The sequence below is a fragment of the Hemicordylus capensis genome, chromosome 1 (assembly GCF_027244095.1).
Source record: "Hemicordylus capensis ecotype Gifberg chromosome 1, rHemCap1.1.pri, whole genome shotgun sequence".
In the NCBI taxonomy this organism is placed as follows: domain Eukaryota; kingdom Metazoa; phylum Chordata; class Lepidosauria; order Squamata; family Cordylidae; genus Hemicordylus; species Hemicordylus capensis.
The window spans coordinates 158,191,130-158,213,439 of record NC_069657.1 but is presented as its reverse complement, the minus strand read 5'-3'; the positions used below and the strand labels follow the sequence as shown (position 1 = coordinate 158,213,439).

Here is a 22,310-nt window from a genome sequence, read left to right as displayed (position 1 = left end):
TGCTCTGTAGCCCAGCTGTTAGCCGAGGTTGAGGGAGCGAGAACTCCCTTCATCTGGGCTACTGGATCGTCTGTTCACTGGTGCTCTTTAGCCCCAGTGGACACAGAGACGGGTGTCTAGACTGCCCCTTTCCCTGGAGGAATTCCCCAGTGCATTGTGCATGTCGCGCAGTGCATTCGGGGATTTCCGGAGGCTGGCACGTGTCAGAATCAGTCATCTGGGGGGGAAGGTGAGTTAACAAGCTCCCCCCACCCCCTGCCCTGGTCATGTGAACAACCTCAGTGAGGTAATTCACACAATCAAGAACTGTGTTCTATCTGAGTTTGGGAATTGTGTGCTCCCAATTTTTGGTTGTGTGAAAGGTAAGAGGAAAACCTGGGTAAAAGTGATTGTGTGGAAGCAAGGTAGGAGGAAAGGTTTCCCAGATTTTCCTCCTATCTTGCTTCCACACAACCAAAAATTGGGAGCACACACAGCACCCAAACCTGGGTAGAACACAGTTTTTGATTGTGGGAATGACTTCAAAGTCAGGACCCAAATCTGTGTTTTAAGTTTAGAAATCAGCTTATTGTCAGGGGCCCAGGGAAGATATATTAACATACTGCAATACGATCTCTAACTTGAAGATTAAGTCCAAAGACTGAAACCCTGGAAAGCCACTGCCAGTCAAGGCAAACAATCCCGAGTTAGATGAACTAAAGCCATTGGAAAGCAGCTCCCTAGGCTTGGCCTGTGTTCATGGATAGATATGAAAAAGCAGCCACACTTACCATTGTTCGGGATGGGAGGCAGCTTGGTGTTTCTGACTTGCGGTGCCGGATTTGCCCATGAGCAAGAATCCTTCACTGACTTGAGTTTCTCTTTCTTGAGCTGCTCAAGGCGTTGCATGGTTGTCATGTGTTTCCTCATCTGAAGACTGACTGTCGAGTTGCCAGATGAGACTGTCGAGTCCACAACAGGAGTGCCATCCTCCAAGGCAGTCAGGTCTCCCAGACTTCCCCCACTGTGCATGTTCATTTCTACTCCACTGTCGTTGTTGTTGGTGCTCCCAAGTGGTGACGGTTCACTGCTGCATGATGATTGGCCACCAGGACTGGACTGATACATCTTAAGGAAACAAAGAAAAACAAGAAACTCAGAAATTTGGTTTCTCCTTCAGTATCAGCCTTGGTAAATATATTAACTAGGGCTCAAGCTAGAGGTAATGTTAAATGCCTCATCACATAAGTTGCAGGCTTACTTATATTTTAATACTTAATGTATTTATTTTAAAGTAATTATCTATCTATCTATCTATCTATCTATCTATCTATCTATCTATCTATCTAACATATTTTTATACTGCCCAAAACTTGCGTCTCTGGGCGGTTTACAATTAAAATCCTTTGAAGCATTAAAAGAATTAAAATTATTTAAACATTAAAATCGTTAACATTAAAATAATTTAAAACAAACATTAAACATTAAAACTATGAATCTAATTATGTACTTTTTACCATTTTGTACTTTATATCAAGGGTTCTCAACCTGTGGTAGTCCATAGGGGTGTGCGAGCTGGCTCAGCTTGATGGGCTTGAGACTGAACTGGAGTGGCCTTGGCTGGTCCAATTTTGAACCGAACTGGGCCCAGTTCGACCTGAGCCGGCTCAGAACTCTACTGGTAAAGGGAAATCAGGTGAGGATTCCCCTATACCAGTAAAGGGAAGGCAGGGTTTCCCTCCTAAAGGTAGATGGAATGGGAAAAATAAGAATTTGCTTAAAAGTGCCACCGCTGGCTGTGGCAATGGCAGCTTCCCCCATCCCCGCCGGCCTCTCCTTGAGTAGGCAGGACCATTTTGGGCTTCTGGGCAGGCGTGGAGGTAATTAAAATGGCCTCTGTGCATGCATGGAAGCCCAAAACAGCCCTCCCTACTCAGGACGATGAGGGGGGGAGGGTACTTTTAAAGTAATTTCTTACTCTTTTCCTGCCCCATCTAGCTTTAGGAGAGCCCCCCTGCCCCCCTTTGCCCTTTACTGGTAAAGGGGAATCTTCACCAGATTTCTCTTTACCAGTATAGCTCTGAGGCCCTTCAAACCGGGTGCGGTTCGACAATGCATGGAACTGAACTGGCTTTACAGGTTCTGTGCACATCCCTAGTACTCCAGATGTTGCTAAACTACAATTCCTATCACATCCAGCTACAATTTATTGTGGATGGGGATGATGGGAGTTGTAGTTCAACAACATCTGGAGTACCACAGGTTGAAAACCCCTGCTTTATATCATTTGCTGCAATGGCACTTTCAGGGGGCCATAGCAGATTTGGTGTGGAGGTTTTCAGTGGGAAAATAGCACAAGGTAAAGAGCTAAATACTCCCTCTCTCAGTGCCATGGTCCTGATCCATATGGGGGCTTACATGCTATTGCGCTTTTAAAGTAAATATATGCCTGAAACTAAATAATAACACATTTAACATCCTGTCTGGTTTGGTCCTAAGGCTGGGTCAAATATTCTAATTTCATCATTCATCTCAGAAGTAGCACATTCTATGCAGCCAAATAAATTGCTGAAAAAAATACATAACCGTGCCAAGCATTTGGATTTACTTCAGTGCTGTTTAGCACCCCTTGGTTGCTCCTGCTTCTTGGTGCCATTCTTCCCTTCCCTTACGGTCTGCTGCACACATGTGTCTATACTGTCATTTAATCTGACTAGAGATTAGTTTTCAGGTTTCATATCATTATAGGTATCCCTGACATCAGGCATAGTGTTATGGTGTCACTGGCCGACATCCTAACTAACACTCTGTGAGTGAAGTCAAAGGATTAACACTTGCAGCAGCGGGGCTCCTACTTCTGAAATGTGGGTGCCTGCACACAGGGGAGAGGTAATTTTTGCAGATCTCCCCTTCCCCCTGAAGTGCTTTGTGTAACACATAAATATGTCCCTGGGGACTGCGGAACCCTCAGGGACATATTTTTGTGTTACATAGATCAATTCTGGAGGAAGGGGAGATTAATAAAAATCACTCCCCCCTTTCGCCCCAGTGCGAATACCCACACTTCAGAAGTGGGAGTTCAAATGTTTCAGGCAGGTGTGCATCCCTGGCTGCACATATGCAGAATTTGTTAGGATATAGGTCAGTGCCAACACCCCCACCCCACTCCCAATATTCCGCATCAAACATGATAACAGTTTAAACAGCAGTAAGGGAGGTAACGAAGATAAAAATAAGCAGAAGGGAAATTGCACTGAGAAGTACAGCATCAAAAACAAATAGTTAAAAATGTCAAAAAGTACCTAAAAATAGCAGACACTTTTGGCACTCATGGAAATTAACTCAAAATGTGGAAAATCTGGTGTTTATATGGGTATAGTATGTATGATTTTTCCTCTCTTGTATTGTGACTATTCTGTTGTATTAAACATATCTTTCTTTTTTTACAAAATAATATTTTCTTTTAAAAATGATGAAAATAGTTCCAGCTTACACTAGTTCCAGCTGAATAACAATTAATTATTGTTATTATTACAATATTAATATTAACAATATTAATTATTGTTATTATTATAATACTGGATTAGGTTTCACTGTAATTATTATTTGTTCAGGTTCCATCGAATGAAGCAAATTAGACAGCCTTGCTAGGCGAAGAAGTTCTGTTTGACCACTGAAATGGGCAAGGGCTTGGGGACTGAGAACTGTGTGCTTAACACAGCAAATATTTATATAACGCCTTTCAAAAAAGCTCCCAAAATGCTTTACATAGAAACATACAAACAAGTAAACAAACAGATAAATAAAAGGGCTCCCTGTCCCCAAAGGGCTCACAATCTAAAAAGGAAACATAAGATAGACACCAGCAACAGCCACTGGAGGGGTAGTGTGTTGGGGATCGATAGGACCAGTTTCTCTCCCCCTGCTATTTAAAGAGAATCACTACTTCGAAAAGGTGCCTCTTTGCTCAGTTAGCAGGGGATCTTACTTACATAAAAACCTAAGAGTTACTTACTCCTATGTTTTTAACATTTATTTATAGAAGGCCAAATGTAAACAAATACTGAAAAGGTCTTGACATATTTTAGATTAACCAATTTCAGATCTGAATGAACAAGGAATGCAAAATTGTAGAAAATGTCTGTGTTACTGAAACTCAATACATTAAAAGAATTAAAAGCCATACCTAATAGTCACTCCAACTCCAGGATTAAATCTGCTTTTAATTGAAAGCAGACCAATTGGCTGTGTAAACAATCCTCATTAGGTGATAACGCCAATGTGTCCATTATTGCCCACAAGTGTGATGGCACTGTGATGTGGACACAAGCTTTTCCATAAGACAAGTGATTTAAGCAATTAAGTTGATTTTTATGACTTTTAAAAGCACTGGTATGTAAACATCAGGGAGCTAAAAGCCTTGAGGGTGGATTTTCGTTTCTGTTTGCAGAAAGGGACTGTATGTCCTCACTGGAGAAGCTTAAGCTCTTGATGCTTCCCTGAGATAATCTCGGAACATTAGTAGATTCTTGCTCCCCGCTGCTCTACAGAATGTGCCTGTTTATCTGCAGCAGAATCAAGCCCAAAATGCTCCAGGCACAATGTACTTCTGATGGTTCAAAGGACCATAACATGCTTGGCTGACAGTCTTTATAGGCAGATAAGGGTATGATTTGCGGACTTAAGTTGGATAAATGTTATTTTCATTAGGAATTGCATTTCACATTAAGTAATTTATTTGGAATAAAGGTTAAATGTTCTCTGCTGCCTCAAAGGCAGGGCTCTTTGCTGTCAGGGCCCAGGGATGATGATTTATGATTGCTGATCCTAGATGGCTGTAGAGTTGGAATGCCAGATGACCCTTGGTTTAAAAGTTTCCCTCTTTTTCCAGAACACCACAGTTCCAAATAACATAATAGCGGATTCTGTCAACTTCCTTTCATCTAGAACAATGGATTTCTTTATAGACAGGCAAGGTCACAAGGCTACTTACAGATGGAATCAGACATCCACAAACCCACTTGCCACCTCCCCCGCTCTCCAGTGAATTGGACTCCCAGAACCACACAGATCTCCTCCAGAAGTCATGTTTCCACTGGCATTTCTGATCAGGTAAGAAACAACAGGAGTGCTGGGAGAGGCTCCCACTTTCCCTTAATATCTCCATATCCCAGTGGAATGAGAGAAGACCCCACCTCTCTCCCAAGCCCTTTGCACATGCTGGAGGATGTGGGAAGAAAGAAGATTGGTGGCAATTGTAAACAATAGCTGGCAAGCCAACATTTGTGCCCCCCAGGATGGAATGGTAAAACCAGTGGCTTGCATACTGGGCAGCAAGCTGCTTGTCCAAGCAACCGGCATGCTTGCTGTTTCCTTGATACTTTTAGAACTCCGCCAGTGTGGCTTATGAAGACAGGGAGACTCCGTGCCCACCAGCTAGTGTGAGGATGCATTCATACAGAGCCTCCCTGCCTTCACGAGCTGTGCCAGTGGGATTTAAAATACCTCAGAAGCAGAGAGCATGCCTGTTGTTTAGACAGGTGGCTTGCTGGGTTGTATGTGCCAGTACTTTCTTATCCTTATCGGAAAAAGGGGAGAGACTGACGAGATGTGCCACACACTGTAGCCCTAGTCAGACATTATGTTGTACGAATGCACAGATGTCTGTACACTCGTGCATGTTTTTGTGTGAATGATGTAACTGCTTTCATTTTAAAAGAAGGCAGGAGAGCAGCATGGCTTGAGGATCACCACAGTTGTATGGGGGAAGGTAGGAGTGATTCTGCCTTCCCCCACAGCCCTCCCTGCCCCAGGTTTCATGGTCATGTGAATGACCTTATTGTGTGATAGGGTTTTTGAGTCACTCTGAAAGGAGCATATCAGTGTAGTGGTCATCATCACACATGAGACTTTTCATGACTAATGATGTCACAGCAACTCTCATGGGTATGCCAGTGGAGTGACACCATTCTAGAAGAAATGCTGCCCCCTCCGATGCCTTGATCACTCTGAGGTGAAATAATCATTGAAATGGGGGCAGGGCTCTATTCCCAACTGCACTTGAGCAGGTCAGTACCACTTGCAGTTTTGAGCGGGGTGAGTTTGTCACCCACAACATTTGAGATATTGGAATAGAGATTTAATAGGAAGACTGGCCATAAAAAGGAGTTATCGGTGAAATGCCAGTATGGAAATGATGAAACAGAAAGAACTATGGATGCTTAGACCTGGATGTGCTGGGCCATTGCTATCTTGTCTCGCACATTCATAGCAGCTGCAGAAAAACGTGTCCACACATTCAGTTTGTTCAGCGACATATTTAGGACAAAGCAAATTATGTCTTCTGTACAGAGACTTTGACAAAGACAGTGTATTTGCTCACCTTAGTAACGACTGTCCTTGTGAAGTAGAGTAGAGAAAGTTAAGAAAGGAGAAAGAACAGGTTGTTAGAACACAGACAACATAAAGTGAAAGGACTGAGGTTATTGATGGAGCAAGGGGAAGATGCAAAAATAAGAACAGATTTACAACATCCGTGCCACAGGTAAATGATGAGTCAGAAAAGAAGTGTCTTCAGAGTATTGAGCAAGAGAAATAATTTCATTCAATCACCAAAATGTCCAGGAGGTTTGGTTGGAATTACCATAAATATGTCTTTTCCCAACAACTCAAATATACACAATTCATAATGATAAAACATGGAGAATCCCAGCTCATTTGGCTTAAGATTTTTGAAACTGTAGCTATTGTGTGGCCCGCATTGAGTCAGAAACTGAGTTTATTAAGAGCCCTCAAAACTGTTGTGCTTTAAAAAAAGTCAGCCTATATGGGGAGCATCTTCATATTTCATATGTGAAATAATGTTCTCTATTTGTTCAGCATTACAAATGCAGCACAACTCACTTAGATGTTTTATGCAAGGTAGTTTTGCATGGTATATAAAAATGACGGCAATAAGGCAGTTCCTAGCATCTTGGAACAGTGGCAAAGAAACTTGACGGCAAGCCAAGAATTCTCTAGTTGAAGCTCACTACTGCTATGAACTCACCAGGTCGTCCACCTAACCCCTGCTAACTTGGCAAAGAGACACCTTTTAACATGGTGATTCTCTTTTATTTAGCAGGGGGAGAGTAACTGGCCCTATCCACCCCCAGAACAGTACCTCCAGTGACTGTTGCTGGTGTGTCTATCTTATGTTTCTTTTTAGATTGTGAGCCCTTTGGGGGCAGGGATCCATCTTCTTTATTTATTATTTCTCTGTGTGAACCGCCCTGAGCCATTTTTGGAAGGGCGGTATAGAAATCAAATAAATAAATAAATAGATAAGATAGATAGATAGATAGATAGATAGATAAGGTAAGCCATTACCTCTCAGCCTCAGTGCCTCCTCTGCAACATGGGAATAGAAATACTGGCCCCTTTTACAGAGCTCTTGTCAGGCTTCCTAAGATGATGTGTGCAAAATGCTTTGAATAGTCTAAAGCAGTATATAAATGCCAAGTATTACTTTTAAGCATCCAGAGCTCAGTGGACAAATCCCCAGATTCAGTCACTGGCCCCTCCAATTAAAGGGCGTTCAGGTCAAGCAATGAATGAGAAAGCCTTTTGCTTGTGGCCTTTGCCACTGCCAGTCAGAGAAGACAATACTGGAACAGGGAAACACATGACTGGACTCTGCATTATGCTGCTTCATATGTCATTCATCTTCATTACCTATGGTGGAGACGGCCAACCAGATCTGACCCTCAGCAGCCCGATCAATTTTCAATTAAAGTGGCTCACACTGAGGGTGACAAGCAATCTTGCTGCTTTCACACCCCTTTAAACCCCACTGGCACATCTTGCAAAAGTGGGGAGGATCCATATGGAGTGTGTCCTGGCATTCCTTCTGTTACGCCCATTATTCCCAATGGAAGCCCATTATTCCCAATGGGAGTAGCAGTAGGAGTGCAAGGATGCACTCCTTAGTAGGCACAGAGCCTTCCTGCCTTCGCAAGCTGCACCAGGGGGGTTTAGAGAAGGGATTCTCAGCATTGGGTCCCCAGATGTTATTGGACTTCAGCTCCCATAATCCCCAACCAAAGGCCACTGAGGCTGGGGATTATGGGAGTTGAAGTCCAATAACATCTGGGGACCCAACGTTGAGAATCTCTGGTTCAGAGTGTCGCCGAAGCTTAGACGTGGTATGTGAGCCAGTGTAATTAATTTAAAAAAAACTTGCCTACAGTTTCATGTACAAGGAAATGAAAAATGTTTCACAATTGTAAGAAAGAGGAAATAGCCCATATTATAAGGTTAAACCTCTCTTTGGGTAGGAAAAAGCTCTCTTACAGTATAAAAAGCTCCTCTTTTTATATGTCTGAGTGCATTACTGTGAAATCCTGACTACTAGATAATGTGACTACATCATCACCACAGCCACCAATTTATAAAGCATAAACAATAGGCAGTATACAGCAGCCTGGCTACCTGGGAAATATTCAGCTGGTGTGGCAAGAGGCCACTATCTAGAAGACAGAATGACCTGTGAGACTATAGAAGCTGATCATCTCTGACCTATGGGGAATGGGGATGGGGATAAGCTCTGGAAGCAAGACGATTAAAACCCAGACGAGGGAATGCTGCTTAGACATTCTCGCATGTAACATGTAACATTGCTAAAACTCTGCGAAACAATTAATATTCAACAGAGGGTTATAGATGGGCCTTAGTGAATTCTGAGCGGAGAGATTCGGAAAGAAGGAGGGGGAAAGGTTATTTGCCACTTGAGAAATTAAACAGCTTCACCAACATTTCAAAGCAGTGGCTTCTCTTACCACAGAATTCTCAGTCTTTATCGTTTTGACTTGTAAGCAGTCCTCCGTGCTTCTGGTGGTGCTGTTTGCCTCCGCAAGGTCTTCCGCAGCCTTGCCGCTCTGCTTGGCACTTGCTTCATTGTCGCCATTCTCCTTGAGCGCAGGCGGTCTCAGGTGAACATCATTGCGTTGTTTCTTGGTGACATGAGCCTCTGGCCCATGCACAGTCTTCACGTGTTTCCTGAGCGAACTGGGATCTGTGTACCTCTTCGTGCAGCCCGGAATTTTACAGACATAGGGTTTCTGCCAATGGGAATGAATACAGCAGAGCAGAATATCTGAGATATATATTTTATGAGAGTAAAAATGTGTTCAAATTATAGTCTATATGTAGCTTTTGGGACAAGCTTTTTACATGTTGTATTGCAAAAACCTTGGCTGGATTCAGACAATTCATAGTTTCTGAACATGCAGTGATTTCTGCAAGCATTGCTTTTCTGAGTTTGCCCAGCATACCATCGACTGAGAGGCTGCTGTGTGTAGCGTTTTTCTGGCAGCTTAGTTTCATTGGATTCCCAACTCCTCACTCAAAGATGGGGAGGAAATTCTTGAGAAGGAGCCATAGGTCAGTGGTAAAGCATATGCTAATGGTCAGATGAGTCAGTAAAAAACAGCTTCATATGTTCAAAAACACTTTGATGGGATAGTCACTTTGCATTGGTTCTACTCATTGTTCTCAGCTACTAAAGAGCATTGAAAAGGGCAACTGGAATTATAAATGTTGTGGGACTTCTTCAACCCCCAAACTTTGCCTCTTCTTTGAAATTGCTTGGAAGAATGCTCCCTGCACTGTTGGTCAGGGTACACCTATATTTTACACCATAAATCTGTAAGGACTCCGTCACAATCCTGGCTTTGCAAACTGACACGGGGGCCATTCACACAACCTACCGGGGGGGGGGGCGGGGGGAAAGGCTCCCCAAACCTTGCCTTCCCTCCAGACAATCGTTGGTTGCTCAGTGGGAGTGCAGAGCATGCTCCTACATGATCAGCCCTACTCTGTGCAGCGGCGCAGATCGATCAGGGTGGATTGACCTGATCCATGCAGTGCGGAGCAAGGCGGATTGATCGCAGGGCAGATTGCTGTCGCGGCCCTGTGAAACCCACAATGCACCGTGCGATACGGGCAGTGCTTTGGGGGATTCCCCCAAAGAGACAGGCGCTATAGATGCCCATCTCTGTGTGCAGCCAGGCTGGAAGTAGCCCGGCTCACACACGAGCAAGTAGCGTTGCTCCCTAAACCTCAGCTAGCAGCTTGGCTAAAAAGCCAAGCCAGGCAGCGCTGGCCCATAGGGACCAGGCCTGATCCTGGCAGTTCTCACACACAGCCTAACCCAGGCTGAGCGTCCCTAGCCTGGGTTAGGCTGTGCATGAGAACAGCCTCCTGGTGTCCCTGCTAAGTACTCAAATGTTTGCATAATAGTACTTTGCCTGATTTGCATTTGTTCCAATAGTAGCCACAGGAATGTTGTATGAGATGTGGCTTGGATGTGACTCTTTAAGGCAACTATTATGTTGAAATATGGTACACCAGCTTAGTGGGGGGCGAGACAGGCATCCTGTTTCACAGACACCGAAGCAACTAAACTGGGTTTTGAAGCCATCACACCTCCCCTGCATGCATCTCCATTGGTTTTCAGTTGTAATTCAGTAGAGCAAAACCCACAGGCATGCAATACTTCTGAAGATAACTAACTCTTGAAATCATAGCTCACTTATAACTACAGCACAAATAAGCAAAGTTGGGATTACATAGCTGGAAGAAAGAAAAGGTAAAAGCAGGAAGGTATTTCCCCTCTGCCCCCAAATGCATTTTATCCATTTCTAATTCCAAAATGCATTTGCACAAATGTGATTCGGGTAGGATCATACTGGCTCTGTGTCTGAACGGTTGAATGAATAAAAGATGCCATTCCAGCTCCTAAACGTACTTTTCCACGTCAACCTCGGAAGGGGTCTAGTGTCCCAAGTTTAATAAGAAATATGTTTATTATGTAGCTCCTTTCTTCGTTTTAATTTATATAGTGCTATATTTTATATATATCCAATTCCCACTCATTAACTCATCCTTTCAAAAATGGTAGGCAGGGAAACATTTGATTGGAGCACAAGAGGGGAATGACATGAGACACCCATTTCCTATGCAATCTAACTGTCCCATTTCCACCCTAAAGTGCCTTCTCTGTACTCTATAGTTGGCAATCAGTCAGAACCAGAGAAAAATGGGTAATATCAATGGAAAAGCACACTTTGAGTGAAGATGTGCATTCCTGTACTCAGGGGCGGAGCCACCATTGGGCAAACGGGTTCAAAGAACCCGGGCCACCGCCCCTCAGGGGCCGTGCCTCACGTTCCCAACACCCCCCTCCCGCATCTGACATCAGAAGCAAGGGGTGCTGGTTTAGCTCCCGAGTGGGGCCGCGTGGCCCGTTCGGGAATTAAATGGCCAGTGCTGTGTTCGCGGCATGGCCAGGAGAGCCACTCCTGGCCATGCTGCGAATGCAGTGCTGGCCCCAACCTAGAGCTGGACAATCAATGCTGCATTTGCAGCGTGGCCAGAAAGGCAGGGAAGAGCCGCTGCTGGCCACGCTGCAAATGCAGCATTGGCCTGGCTCTAATTCCCGAACGGGGCCACGCAGCCCAGTTCGGGAGCCAGACCACACACCCCACATCTGACGTCAGATGCGGGATGGGTGGGGTGAGCGGGGCCACAGGGACAGTTGGGCATGGGTCGCTCGCAGTCTGGCTTAGCCACTGCCTATACTTGAGTAGTGGGGTGCCTAATGCCTATGGTTTGAGCCTGGTTGCTTGGATTGCTCATTCTTGAATGCAAGAAATAAGGGACTTCATTGATTGCTCATCCTTGCATTTCACCAGCCAGTCTAGTGAGTTCTGTCATTTATATTTTGCTTCTGTCCTTTCCTAAACGTTTCTGACTTTCTCCCTGTCCTAAAGGGACTCATGATCTAGAAAGAAACACAAGGGAGACACCAGCAATAGCAACTGGAGGGATGCTGGCTTGCATTTAGAGCAAGAAAGCACCACTGGTGCCGCAAGAGAGCAGCCTAACAGAACTGCTCTGGTGTACTGGCACAAAAAGCCCTCTGTGCCATCTAAAAACAGGTCCCTGAGGGCTGTGTAGCTTCCTTGCTCTGAATGTCAGCCACAGTGCTGGGCTGAATAGGGACAGTTGCCCCCCTCCACCCCCCCCCGCTAAAAATAAGAGAGGGACTACTTTAAAAGGTGGCTGTTTGCTCTGTTAGGGCTATGTAACTGGGGGATCAGAAACTGGAGTCCTCAAGGCCAAATCTGGTCCCCTGGGTAGTACAAGCTGTCCCTGCCAACCAAGAGGTGGGAGGTGGAGTATCTGGAAAGAGGGGCAGCCATTTCAACTAGATTTGCTGGAAGTCTGCTTTGGGAATGGACAGAACCTTGACACAGACATACACCCTGCCCCCTCTATTTTCTCTCCAAGTGAACCACTTGTAAAACTAGTTGCAATGACATTGCAAACAAAGGAAGGTTTCTATGGGCTGGGTTTTGTGGGTACTTGTGCAATGCATTCACAGACAGATACCCATTGGCTGCACGTGGCTCCTGCTGGCCTGTAGCCTCGCTCTGTGAATTGTTTTCACTAACTAAGCCATTGCTCTCTTATATTGCTCCATGTGCTGACGTTGAGAGAGGCTAAACTGTTGTGCACAAGGGACAGGGCCTTCTCTGTTGTGTCCCCCGGTTCTAGAATGCTCTCCCAGTGAATGTCCGCTCTTTGACATCTGAAGCTGCTGTTAAAAACAACCACGGAAGACCTTTTGATTTGTTCAGGCTTTTACCCCTTAGGGACTGACAGGTCTCTCAGCTCTCTTGCTTCTGTTTGTCTTTCCTATGGTGGTTGGGCTTTTTGGTGTTCTATGGTTTTTACTATTTAACTGATTTTAAAGTTTTAAATGTGATTTTGATGGAGTTCTATTGTACTTTAACTTTTGTAAACTGCCTTGGGATGCCTTATGAAAGGCGGTGTAAAATGAGGGCAATAAACATACAAGCCAGTCAACCAGCCAGCCAGCCTCAAATAACATTTTTGCCAGACCCAGGATGAGCCGATTCCATTCCACACAGAAGCAATACTATGTCGCGAAAGAAAAGTTTATGCTTTTAGTTTGGAAATGGCACAGATCAGCCATATTATTTGACAACCTTAGTTTTCGAGCCCCATTTCCTTAGCAAAAGCATGAATGACCTCCATTTCCCCCCTCCTGACCATGGGGCTTGTGTGTCTCCCGCTTCTCACCAAGATATTTTCAACCCTTTCCTTCCTCCTGCTAGCCACCAACCCTCCAACTATCCTGCCTCCAAGCCTTCCTGATGAACACAGAGACACTGAGTATCTAAAATGGAGCTGGCTTGTACAAAACAAAACCAATTAGGGAGGCATATCCACGTGAGAGTTAGCATGTCACCCAAAGTTAGAAGCAAAGAACTGTAGAGTGGGAAGGGATCTTGGAGGTCTCCTGGTCCAACCCACCTGCTCGGTTGGCAGGTCTGGAACTGTCACTTCTGATGTCCTGTCCTCATACCATTCTACTTGCTCACAATAACTCATATTAATCATTACAAATGAGGCTAGAGGCTGATCTCTGCCTGGTCACAGCTGTTTTTAGAACTTTGGAGCATTTCCCCTCCCCTTCCTGCCGTTTGCTTAATTAGTGGCAATATAAATTTCAACCTCAGCATTAGCCGTTTGCAGCAGACCATCACATGCTCTACAATAAAGGCAATTTCCTGCCTCCCCTCAGCTACTAATAATGGGCCTTAATTAGTCCAGCTTAACAAAGCACTTGCCTTGTGCTCCAGTGTTGTGTGTCCCCAAGGAAGAGGCTGCGAAAAGGTTGGGCGCTTGGATGCCAGTACCACAAGCTCCATTCTTATACAGCAAGAATGAGGGGCTATTTGGACTGCTACGAATGCTTGATGTGGCAAGCACCAGCATTCAGGCCCAAAGTCTAGGGAAACATTTGCTCAACTGCTTGTGGTCTCCTTGTCCGCATTCATAAATATAAAAGTAGCATGGCCTGCCTCTCTGGCACAGCAACTGCTAAAACGCAACTTGCCACTATGGAATGGATTTTATTTTAGGGGTTTTTTTTAACACAAGCCCTGTGTGTAAAATACATAATATTAGCAGCATTAAAAAAATCCCATCCAGTTTGGGGGTAACAGACTTCACCTACCTCATTGGAATGCGTCCTGTTCTGGTGTTTTGCTCGGTCAGAAGCATTAGAAAAGGCTTTATTGCAGCCTTCATGTTCACAGACGTAAGGTTTTTCTCCAGTGTGAGACCTCAGGTGTGTTTTTAAGTTCTCCAGTCGCGAATAAGCTTTTGAGCAACCCTCAAACTAAAACAAAACAAAACAGGAGTGTTAATCAGCTGGAGGCATTTCCCCTTCTCATCTGGTTTTAATCCCTACCTCCTTGAAGAGCACAATTCCCTTTGGAGATCTTGGCTTTTATGAGCAGGCTGTGGTGGGGGAAGGATTTTCCAATGCAATTCATGAAATGGGAAGAACATAAGAACAGCCCTGCTGGATCTGGCCAAAGGCCTATCTAGTCCAGCATCCTGTTTCACACAGTGGCCCACCAGATGCTTCTGGGGAGCCCACAAGCAAGAGGTGAGGGCATGCCCTCTCTCTTGCTATTGCTCCCCTGCAACTGGTATTGAGAGGCATCATGCCTCTGAGGCTGGAGGTAGACTAGGAGTCATTGATAGATTTGTCCTCCATGAATTTGTCCAAGCCCCTTTTAAAGCCATCCAAGTAGTGGTTATAACTACATCCTGTGGCAGAGAATTCCATAGATTATATATGCGCTGTGTGAAAAAGTACTTCTTCTTGTCGGTCCTAAAATTTTGCAACCTTCAGTTTCATGGGGTTCCCTGGTTCTAGTGTTGTGAGAGAGGGAGAAACATTTTTCTCTGTCTACTCTCTCTAGTCCATGGGTAATTTTATACACCTCGATCATGTATCCACTTAGTCGCCTCTTTTCCAAACTAAAGAGTCCCAGATGCTGTAGCCTTGCCTCTTTAGGGAGGTGCTCCGGGCCCCAATCATCTTAGTTGGCCTCTTTTGCACCTTTCCCAGTTCTACAACATCCTTCTTAAGAGATGGTGACCAGAATTGCACGCAGTTCTCCAAATGTGACCGCACCATAGATTTGTATAAGGGCATGATAATATTCGTATTTTTATTTTCAATCCCCTTCCTAATGACTCCTAGCATGGAATTTGACTTTTTTTTTACTGCTGCCATGCACTAAGTAGACACTTTTAATAAGCTGTCCACCACACCCCAAGATCTCTCTCCTGGTCAGTCACTGACAGTTCAGATCTCATCAGCGTATATGTGAAGCTGGGCTTTTTTTGTCCCAATATGCATCAGTTTACACTTGCTTATATTGAACCGCATATGCCATTTCATTTCATTTCATTTCATTTATTTATTTAATGCATTTATTTGATTTATATACAGCCCTTTCAAAAATGGCTGAGGGCGATTTTGTCATTCACTTCCACAGTTTGGAGAGATCCTTTTGGAGCTCCTCACAATCTGTTGTGGATTTTACTACCCTAAATAGTTTAGTTCCAGCTGCAAATTCAGCTGCTGCTTACCCCAACTTCCAGATCATTTATAATCTAGTTTAAAGTAGGGATGTGCGAACCGGTTTGAATTTGAACCAGTCTGAATTTGAACCAGGGTGGTTCAAAGGTTTGAATTCGAACCGAACCAGCCACCAGGTTCGAGCTGCAGGTTCGAATTTGAACCGAACCAGGGGGTGGTTTGATTTGAACCGGTTCGAACCAGTTTGAACCGGTTTGGACATCCAGAAATTGGTAGAATGGTAGCTGGCACCCAGGGGTACCTGCCACCCAAACCCCAAAGCAATCGGACACTCGTACGATTTTTAATGAATTTTTGGAAATTATTTTTATTTTTTTCTCAAAGGGGTGGCCTAGAGCAGAGTGTTGTGGGTGGTAGTGCCCAAGGGGGGCCAGGAAGCTATCAGAATTATTTGAAAGGAATTGGGCAAAGGGCTGATTTTTAAGTGATTTTTGAAGTTTATGTGTCTTTAAAGTTAGCAGATGAGAGTGGATTCATAGTTTGTCATTGAAAATCTTATATGCTACCAAAGAATCTACACTCAGAACACTTCAGAAACAACTAAACCCAGTACCCCATGGGTTAGCAACTTATGGAGGTGGTTGGCAGCCTCGCTCTGGGCCACCCCAGCACCCCCCAAGTGCAGTTATGGGGCTGCTGAAACCTGCATTCTTCCCTATGGAGAAAAACCTTAAAGCCACTTGTGGGGTGCTGTGGTGGCCCAGAGTGAGTGGTGGTCTAGTGCAAAGAGGGTGCTAACCACCCCCATGGGTTGCTAACCCATGGGGTACTGGGTTTTGTTGTTTCTGAAGTGTTTTGAGTGTAGATTCTTTGGTAGCATATAAGATTTTCAATGACAAACTATGAATCCACTCTCATCTGCTAACTTTAAAGACACATAAACTTCAAAAATCACTTAAAAACCAGCCCTTTGCCCAATTCCTTTCAAATAATTCTGATAGCTACCTGGCCCCCCTTGGGCACTACCACCCACTACACTCTGCTCTTGGACACCCCTTTCCCCCTGACGTGAAGCTGTACATTTGCTGACACCTCCATGCTTCTTTATGGAGAAAAACCTTAAAGTCGCGTAAACTTCAAAAATCACTTAAAAACCAGCCCTTTGCCCAATTCCTTTCAAATAATTCTGATAGCTTCCTGGCCCCCCTTGGGAACTACCACCCACCACAGTCCCCTCTAGGACACCCCTTTCTCCCCGATGTGAAGCTATACATTTGCTGCAATCCTCATTATTCTCTATGAGGAATTCCAAAATAATTTTAAAATTCACCAATAATCAGAGGAGTGTCCGATTGCCTTGGAACTTTGTGGATAGTAGGCGCCCCTGGTTGCCTACCACCTACCCCACTTTTGTGCCCCTAGGTGCTCCACAATAGGGGATATGGGCTGGTTCGGGTTAGGGTTGAATCATAGGGGTGCCTACTATCTCACTTTATCTTAGTTGGAGGTTTTACAAAGTTTTCAACTTCAGAAAGTTATGTTTTGTGGTTTGGGTAAACTCTTCCCCATAGTGTCTAATCAGATTTCCCTTTTTAAAGCACCTGGCGATTCAGTAAACCAAAAACCTTCAGTTTAAGATGAGAGTTAAGATGCTTTACATTTTCACTTGTGCTCCAAAAAGAATGGAAATTGCCACTTAAGGTGCCCATCAACTTTTTATCTCTTTGTTTTATTTGTTGCATTTCTATACCTCTTTTCATTAAAATAATCCCAAGGCAATTTACAATATAATTTTTTAAATGCACAATTAAAATGCAAATTATAAGTACAAATATTAAATATAAAAATAATATATCTCTATTTAAAAGTTTAAAACTTATATAGAACAGTAACATAACATACAAAGCAGCAACAGTAAGAACTGTACTCTTATATAAAAGCCTGGGTGAAGAGCCACATTTTTACTTGTTTTCTAAAAACTGTGATAGAGGCTAAGAAATGGATGCCAGTTGGGAGAGCATTCCAAAGCCTGGGAGCAATGACTGAGAAGGCCCTGTCCCGCATGCTCAACAGCCAAACCTCTCTCACCATTGACACACGGAGCAGAACCTCCTCCGATGAACTTGTCAAGCGGGCAAAAACCTTTGGGAGCAGGCGGTGCTTCAGATATCCAGGGCCCAAACTGTTAAGGGCTTTAAAGGTCAAAGCAAGCACCTTGAATTGGACCTGGAAACAAATTGGAACCCAGTGCAGTTCTTTCCGAATGGATGTAACATGATCCCAGCAAGCAGCTCTGGATAAAATCTTGGTTGCCGCATTTTGGACTATCTGCAATTTCAGAATATTCTTCAAGGGCATCCCCATGTAGAGCGTGTAATCCAGCTATGACATGACTAAGACATGGGTAACTGTGACCAGATCTGCCTGCAGATCAGAGAAAGGGACACAACTGGCACAGTAACCGAAGCTGTGCAAAAGCACCTCTGGCCACTGCCTCCACCTGAGCATCCAAAAGCAGAGCTGGATTCATCAGTACTCCCAAGCTGCACACTTGCTCTTTCAAGAGGAGTGCAAGCCCATTCATAACTGGTCAAATCCCGATTGGCTGTCCTACTGACCAACAGCACCTCCATCTTGTCTGGATTCAATCTCAGTTTACTAGCCCACATCCAGCCCACCATGTCCTCCAGCCCTTGACTAAGGTCATCCACTGCCTTCTTAGGATCAGGTGAAGGAGAGATAGAGCTGAGTATCATCTGCATATTGCTAACAACTCTGTCCAAGTTCCCAAATGACCTCTCCCAGTGTTTTCATGTAGATGTTGAATCATAGGGGTGTCTGACTGCTTCGGGGTTTGCATGGTTGTTGGCACCCATGGGTGCTCCACAATAAGGAATAATGGGCTGGTTGGCGTCCCATTATATCCTATGAGAAAAAAAATTAATAATTTTCAAAAATTCATAAAAAATTGTATGAGTGTCCGATTGCTTTGGGGTTTGGGTGGCAGGTACCCCTGGGTGCCAGCTACCATCCTACCAATTTTTGGGTGTTTGAGCTGGTTCGAACCAGTTCGAATTTGAACTGAACCAGGGGGCGGTTTGAGGAAAACCAAAACCGAACCACCCCCTCCTGGTTCGAACCTGTTTTGAATTCGAACCGAACTGGGCAAACCGGTTTTGTGCACATCCCTAGTTTAAAGTAAGGGCAGCACCACACTTTACACAGCAAACATAACAGTTGCAGATATGTTGGTGTTACACCAGTTTCCCTACACACATGAAGGATGGATGATGTACCCATATCTTTACACACCTGTGTATCTGTGCCTGATCGCTGATTGGTCTGGGGTTCCCTAACGTTTTTGCCATCCACACTTCATGTGTTCATGGTGTAATGTGAGCATACCCACAGCAATAGTGTCTGTCATGCGAAGCAGCTCTTGCATGCTATATAGAATTAGGGGCCATTTATACATCTTGAAAAATGCCATTTACTCTGTAAAAATGAGTGGTAATGCAATTTAAACCAGTACTTAACAAATCTTGATAGAAATAGGAATGAAAGAGACCCAGCAGGACAGCTAAATGCCACAGTTGGTTGCTCAGCTTTTCTACTTTGGTCTAAATTTCAAAATAGGAGGGCTAAAGAGTGAAGCTAGACATCTCCCCACTGCCACCAGCCCAAATTCTGAACAAAGATGCACCTAAAAGATTGCACCCTAGACTCATGTCTGGTCCAGTTTGAATCAGGTCCCTTGACACGATGTGCTTTTAACTACAATGTGCACACTGAAAAATCACTGCACAATGAACCTGGACAAGGAACTCTCCACCAGATGAGGTTTTAATTTAGATTACAGCACCATGTGGAATTAGTTCTTTGTTCTGGAGTTAAAAGTAGTAGCCAAGCGATAATAGGCCGATACACACGGCTAGACTGTCCTCTCCATGATGTAAAAGGAGATTGCCTCAGTCTCTGGAACACTCGAATTACTCTGTCAGACTTGCTGCAGAACACCATATGTAGTGGATGAAGTAAATTAGAGAGAGAGAGAGAGAGAGAGAGAGAGAGAGAGAGAGAGAGAGAGAGAGCTCATTTATTATGCGAGGGAAGCAGGAGGAGGGCATTCTGGGAATATTGCTTATTGTGCTGTGTTTGTACAGTCAGCTCCTTTGGCTCTCTACTTGTGAGATCTGTGGTCTGAATTAGATGGGCTGATCCATGGGAGATGCTCGGCATACTGGATAACATCAACACATGGAGTGGAGAAGCAGGGTGGTACTTGCTTCCTCTAGCCTCATTTGCCTTATTGCACATGGATAGTGTAGCCTGCATGGAGACCCATTCATTTTTAGACACAGACTCCATATGGAAGTGAAAATGGCATCTTATTGGGTACGCTCCATGTGCCATGTTCTTTTGGCACACACAAGGAGAACAGGGTCAGGCAGGTGTTTACTTGCGGACTTCTAATGAGCCCCTGGTGGCGCAGTGGTAAAACTGCCGCCCTGTAACCAGAAGGTTGCAAGTTCGATCCTGACCAAGGGCTCAAGGTTGACTCAGCCTTCCATCCTTCCAAGGTTGGTAAAATGAGTACCCAGAATGTTGGGGGGCAATATGCTAAATCATTGTAAACCGCTTAGAGAGCTTCCAGCTATAGAGCGGTATATAAATGTAAGTGCTATTGCTATTGCTATTCACCCAGTTTTCCAAGTATGTGTGTAGATCTTAATATTGCAGGCAGTGTGTCTGAACGTTGGCTTGTGGTTCCATGGACATAAGACTCCGTCAATTACATTCCAACACAATGACCAGTGTAGGAGATTGTTGGTGCCAGCCTCTTACCGTGCACTTGTGTGGCTTTTCTCCAGTGTGCCTTCGCATATGCACAACCAGCATGTACTGAGCTTTGAATGGCTTCTGCTCCCGTGTACACTCTTGCCAGCGACAGACAAACTCCTTCTTCTCCCCATGTATGTGATCGTTATTGATATGCTGAAAGAGGAGAGGAGAAGAAGGTGGGCTGTTAGAAAGCCAGCAATGCTTTCCCCAACAAGACTCACAAAATCCGTATACCTGGGGGAAGACATTTATTGGTGGTTAAAGCTCTCTGGTCCCGGTACCCTGGGCCCAATCTGGATTGTTCCCTCCCACTGCTATCTAGAAATTTAAAAATAAGCACAGCAGAGTCATGTGAGTCACTCATGTGACTCAGAGTCATGAGTCATGTAACACGTAGTTTGGGTCTCATTCCATCAAAATTAGTGGGCAGAAGTAGAAGAGCACACATGCTCTTCTTTTTGAAACAGAAAGTATTCTTATCTCCAATGTGTTTCAACTGAAGTGCATCAAGGTGTTCAATGCGGAAACTGAAAGAACTTAGGGCAAAGAGAGAGAGGCAGAGAGACTAATGTCTGGTGCCAGGCTGGTTGGTTTGGCCAAATTGGGAGAAAATGAAAGCCATTCATGTTCTGCAGACCATAGGCATTGAGATGTGCATCGCCCAACCCCATGCCCTCTACAATTGCACCCATTACTAGAACTGATTAGAACGGTCAGTCTGCAAGCTTGATGTGCAGGATTTCTGTACTCTGGACCATTATCCCAATCTTTGCTAGAAGGTGAGAGGGGAAATGGCAGTTTCCTTTCCTTTCACTGAAATGAAAAGCAAGTGTTTCAGCAGGTAATGAGGCTATTCACACAAGCAGCCCTATTTGGGCTTGGGCAGCCCTACTGGGGTAGGGCTGCTTGTGTGAAGCGCCAGGATTGAAGTTGATCCTGGCGCAGCCCCGCTGGGTCGCCCAGGAATCTCCCCTGAGCTATTACTGGGGTAGACGGGCATGAAGGGTAGCACCCTTCCACCCCAGTCCACGGCCGTGTGTGCGCTCGGACTGCAGGCAGCAAGAGCACCTGGCCAAGGGGGAATCCCCCCAATACACCACACTCCAGGTGTGGGGCGTCAAGGGATACCGGAGGATTTCCTCCTATGGCTCTCTGCTCTGTTGCTCACTGCGGTGCAGTTCATAGAGTCATACAGAGTCTGTATGACTGGCAGAGCCTTCCAGCAAACTTTGGTTGTGTGCAGGGAGGCAGAGAGGAGCCTGCCTCCCTGCCAGTCCCCGCTCTCCTGCTGCACCATCATAAGAACAGCCCTGCTGGATCAGGCCCATGGCTTATCTAGTCCAGCATCCTGTTGCATACAGTGGCCACCAGATGCCTCTGGGAAGCTCACAGGCAAGAGGTGAGGGCATGCCCTGTATCCTTCTGTTGCTCCCCTACAACGTTATTTAGGGGCATCTTGCCTCTTGAGGCTGGAGGTGGCCTACAGCCACCAAACTAGTAGCCGCTGAAAAACCTGTTCTCCATGAATGTATCTAAGACCTTCTTAAAACCATCCAGGTTGGTGGCTGTCCCCATCTCTTGTGGTAGAGAATTCCATAGGTTAAGTATACATCGAGTGAAAAAGTACTTCCTTTTGTCGGTCCTAAATTTCTTCGCAATCAGTTTTATAGGATGACTTCTGGTTCTAGTGTTATCTGAGTGGAAGAAAAAGCTCTCTCTCTCTCTACACCATGCATAATTTTATAAACCACTATCATGTCTTCCCTCAGTTATCTTTATTCTAAACTAAGAAGCCCCAGGTGTTGCAGTTTTACCTCATAATGAAGGTGCTCTAGGCCCCTGATCATCTTGGTTGCCCTCTTCTGCACTGTCTCCAGTTCTATAATGTCCTTTCTGAGGTATGGTGATCAGAACTGTACACAGTATTCAAAATGTGGGCGCACCATAGATTTGTATAATGGCATTATGATATTAGCAGTTTTATTTTCAATACCCTTTCTAATGATTCCAAGCATGTTGG

General features: G+C 44.7%; 1 protein-coding gene across 7 annotated transcripts in view; it reads right to left on the bottom strand.

Annotated features, from left to right (window-relative positions):
* GLI2 (GLI family zinc finger 2) overlaps positions 1 to 22,310 on the bottom strand; it is a 343,674-nt gene that overhangs the window by 8,534 nt on the left and 312,830 nt on the right. For all 7 annotated transcript variants that reach the window (XM_053281674.1, XM_053281685.1, XM_053281695.1 and 4 more), the window contains 4 exons: positions 20,294 to 20,443; positions 14,066 to 14,230; positions 8,796 to 9,077; positions 771 to 1,107 (listed from right to left, as the gene is read on the bottom strand). In XM_053281674.1, the coding sequence (XP_053137649.1) occupies positions 771 to 1,107; positions 8,796 to 9,077; positions 14,066 to 14,230; positions 20,294 to 20,443 (934 nt within the window). The remainder of the gene's footprint in view (positions 1 to 770; positions 1,108 to 8,795; positions 9,078 to 14,065; positions 14,231 to 20,293; positions 20,444 to 22,310) is intronic.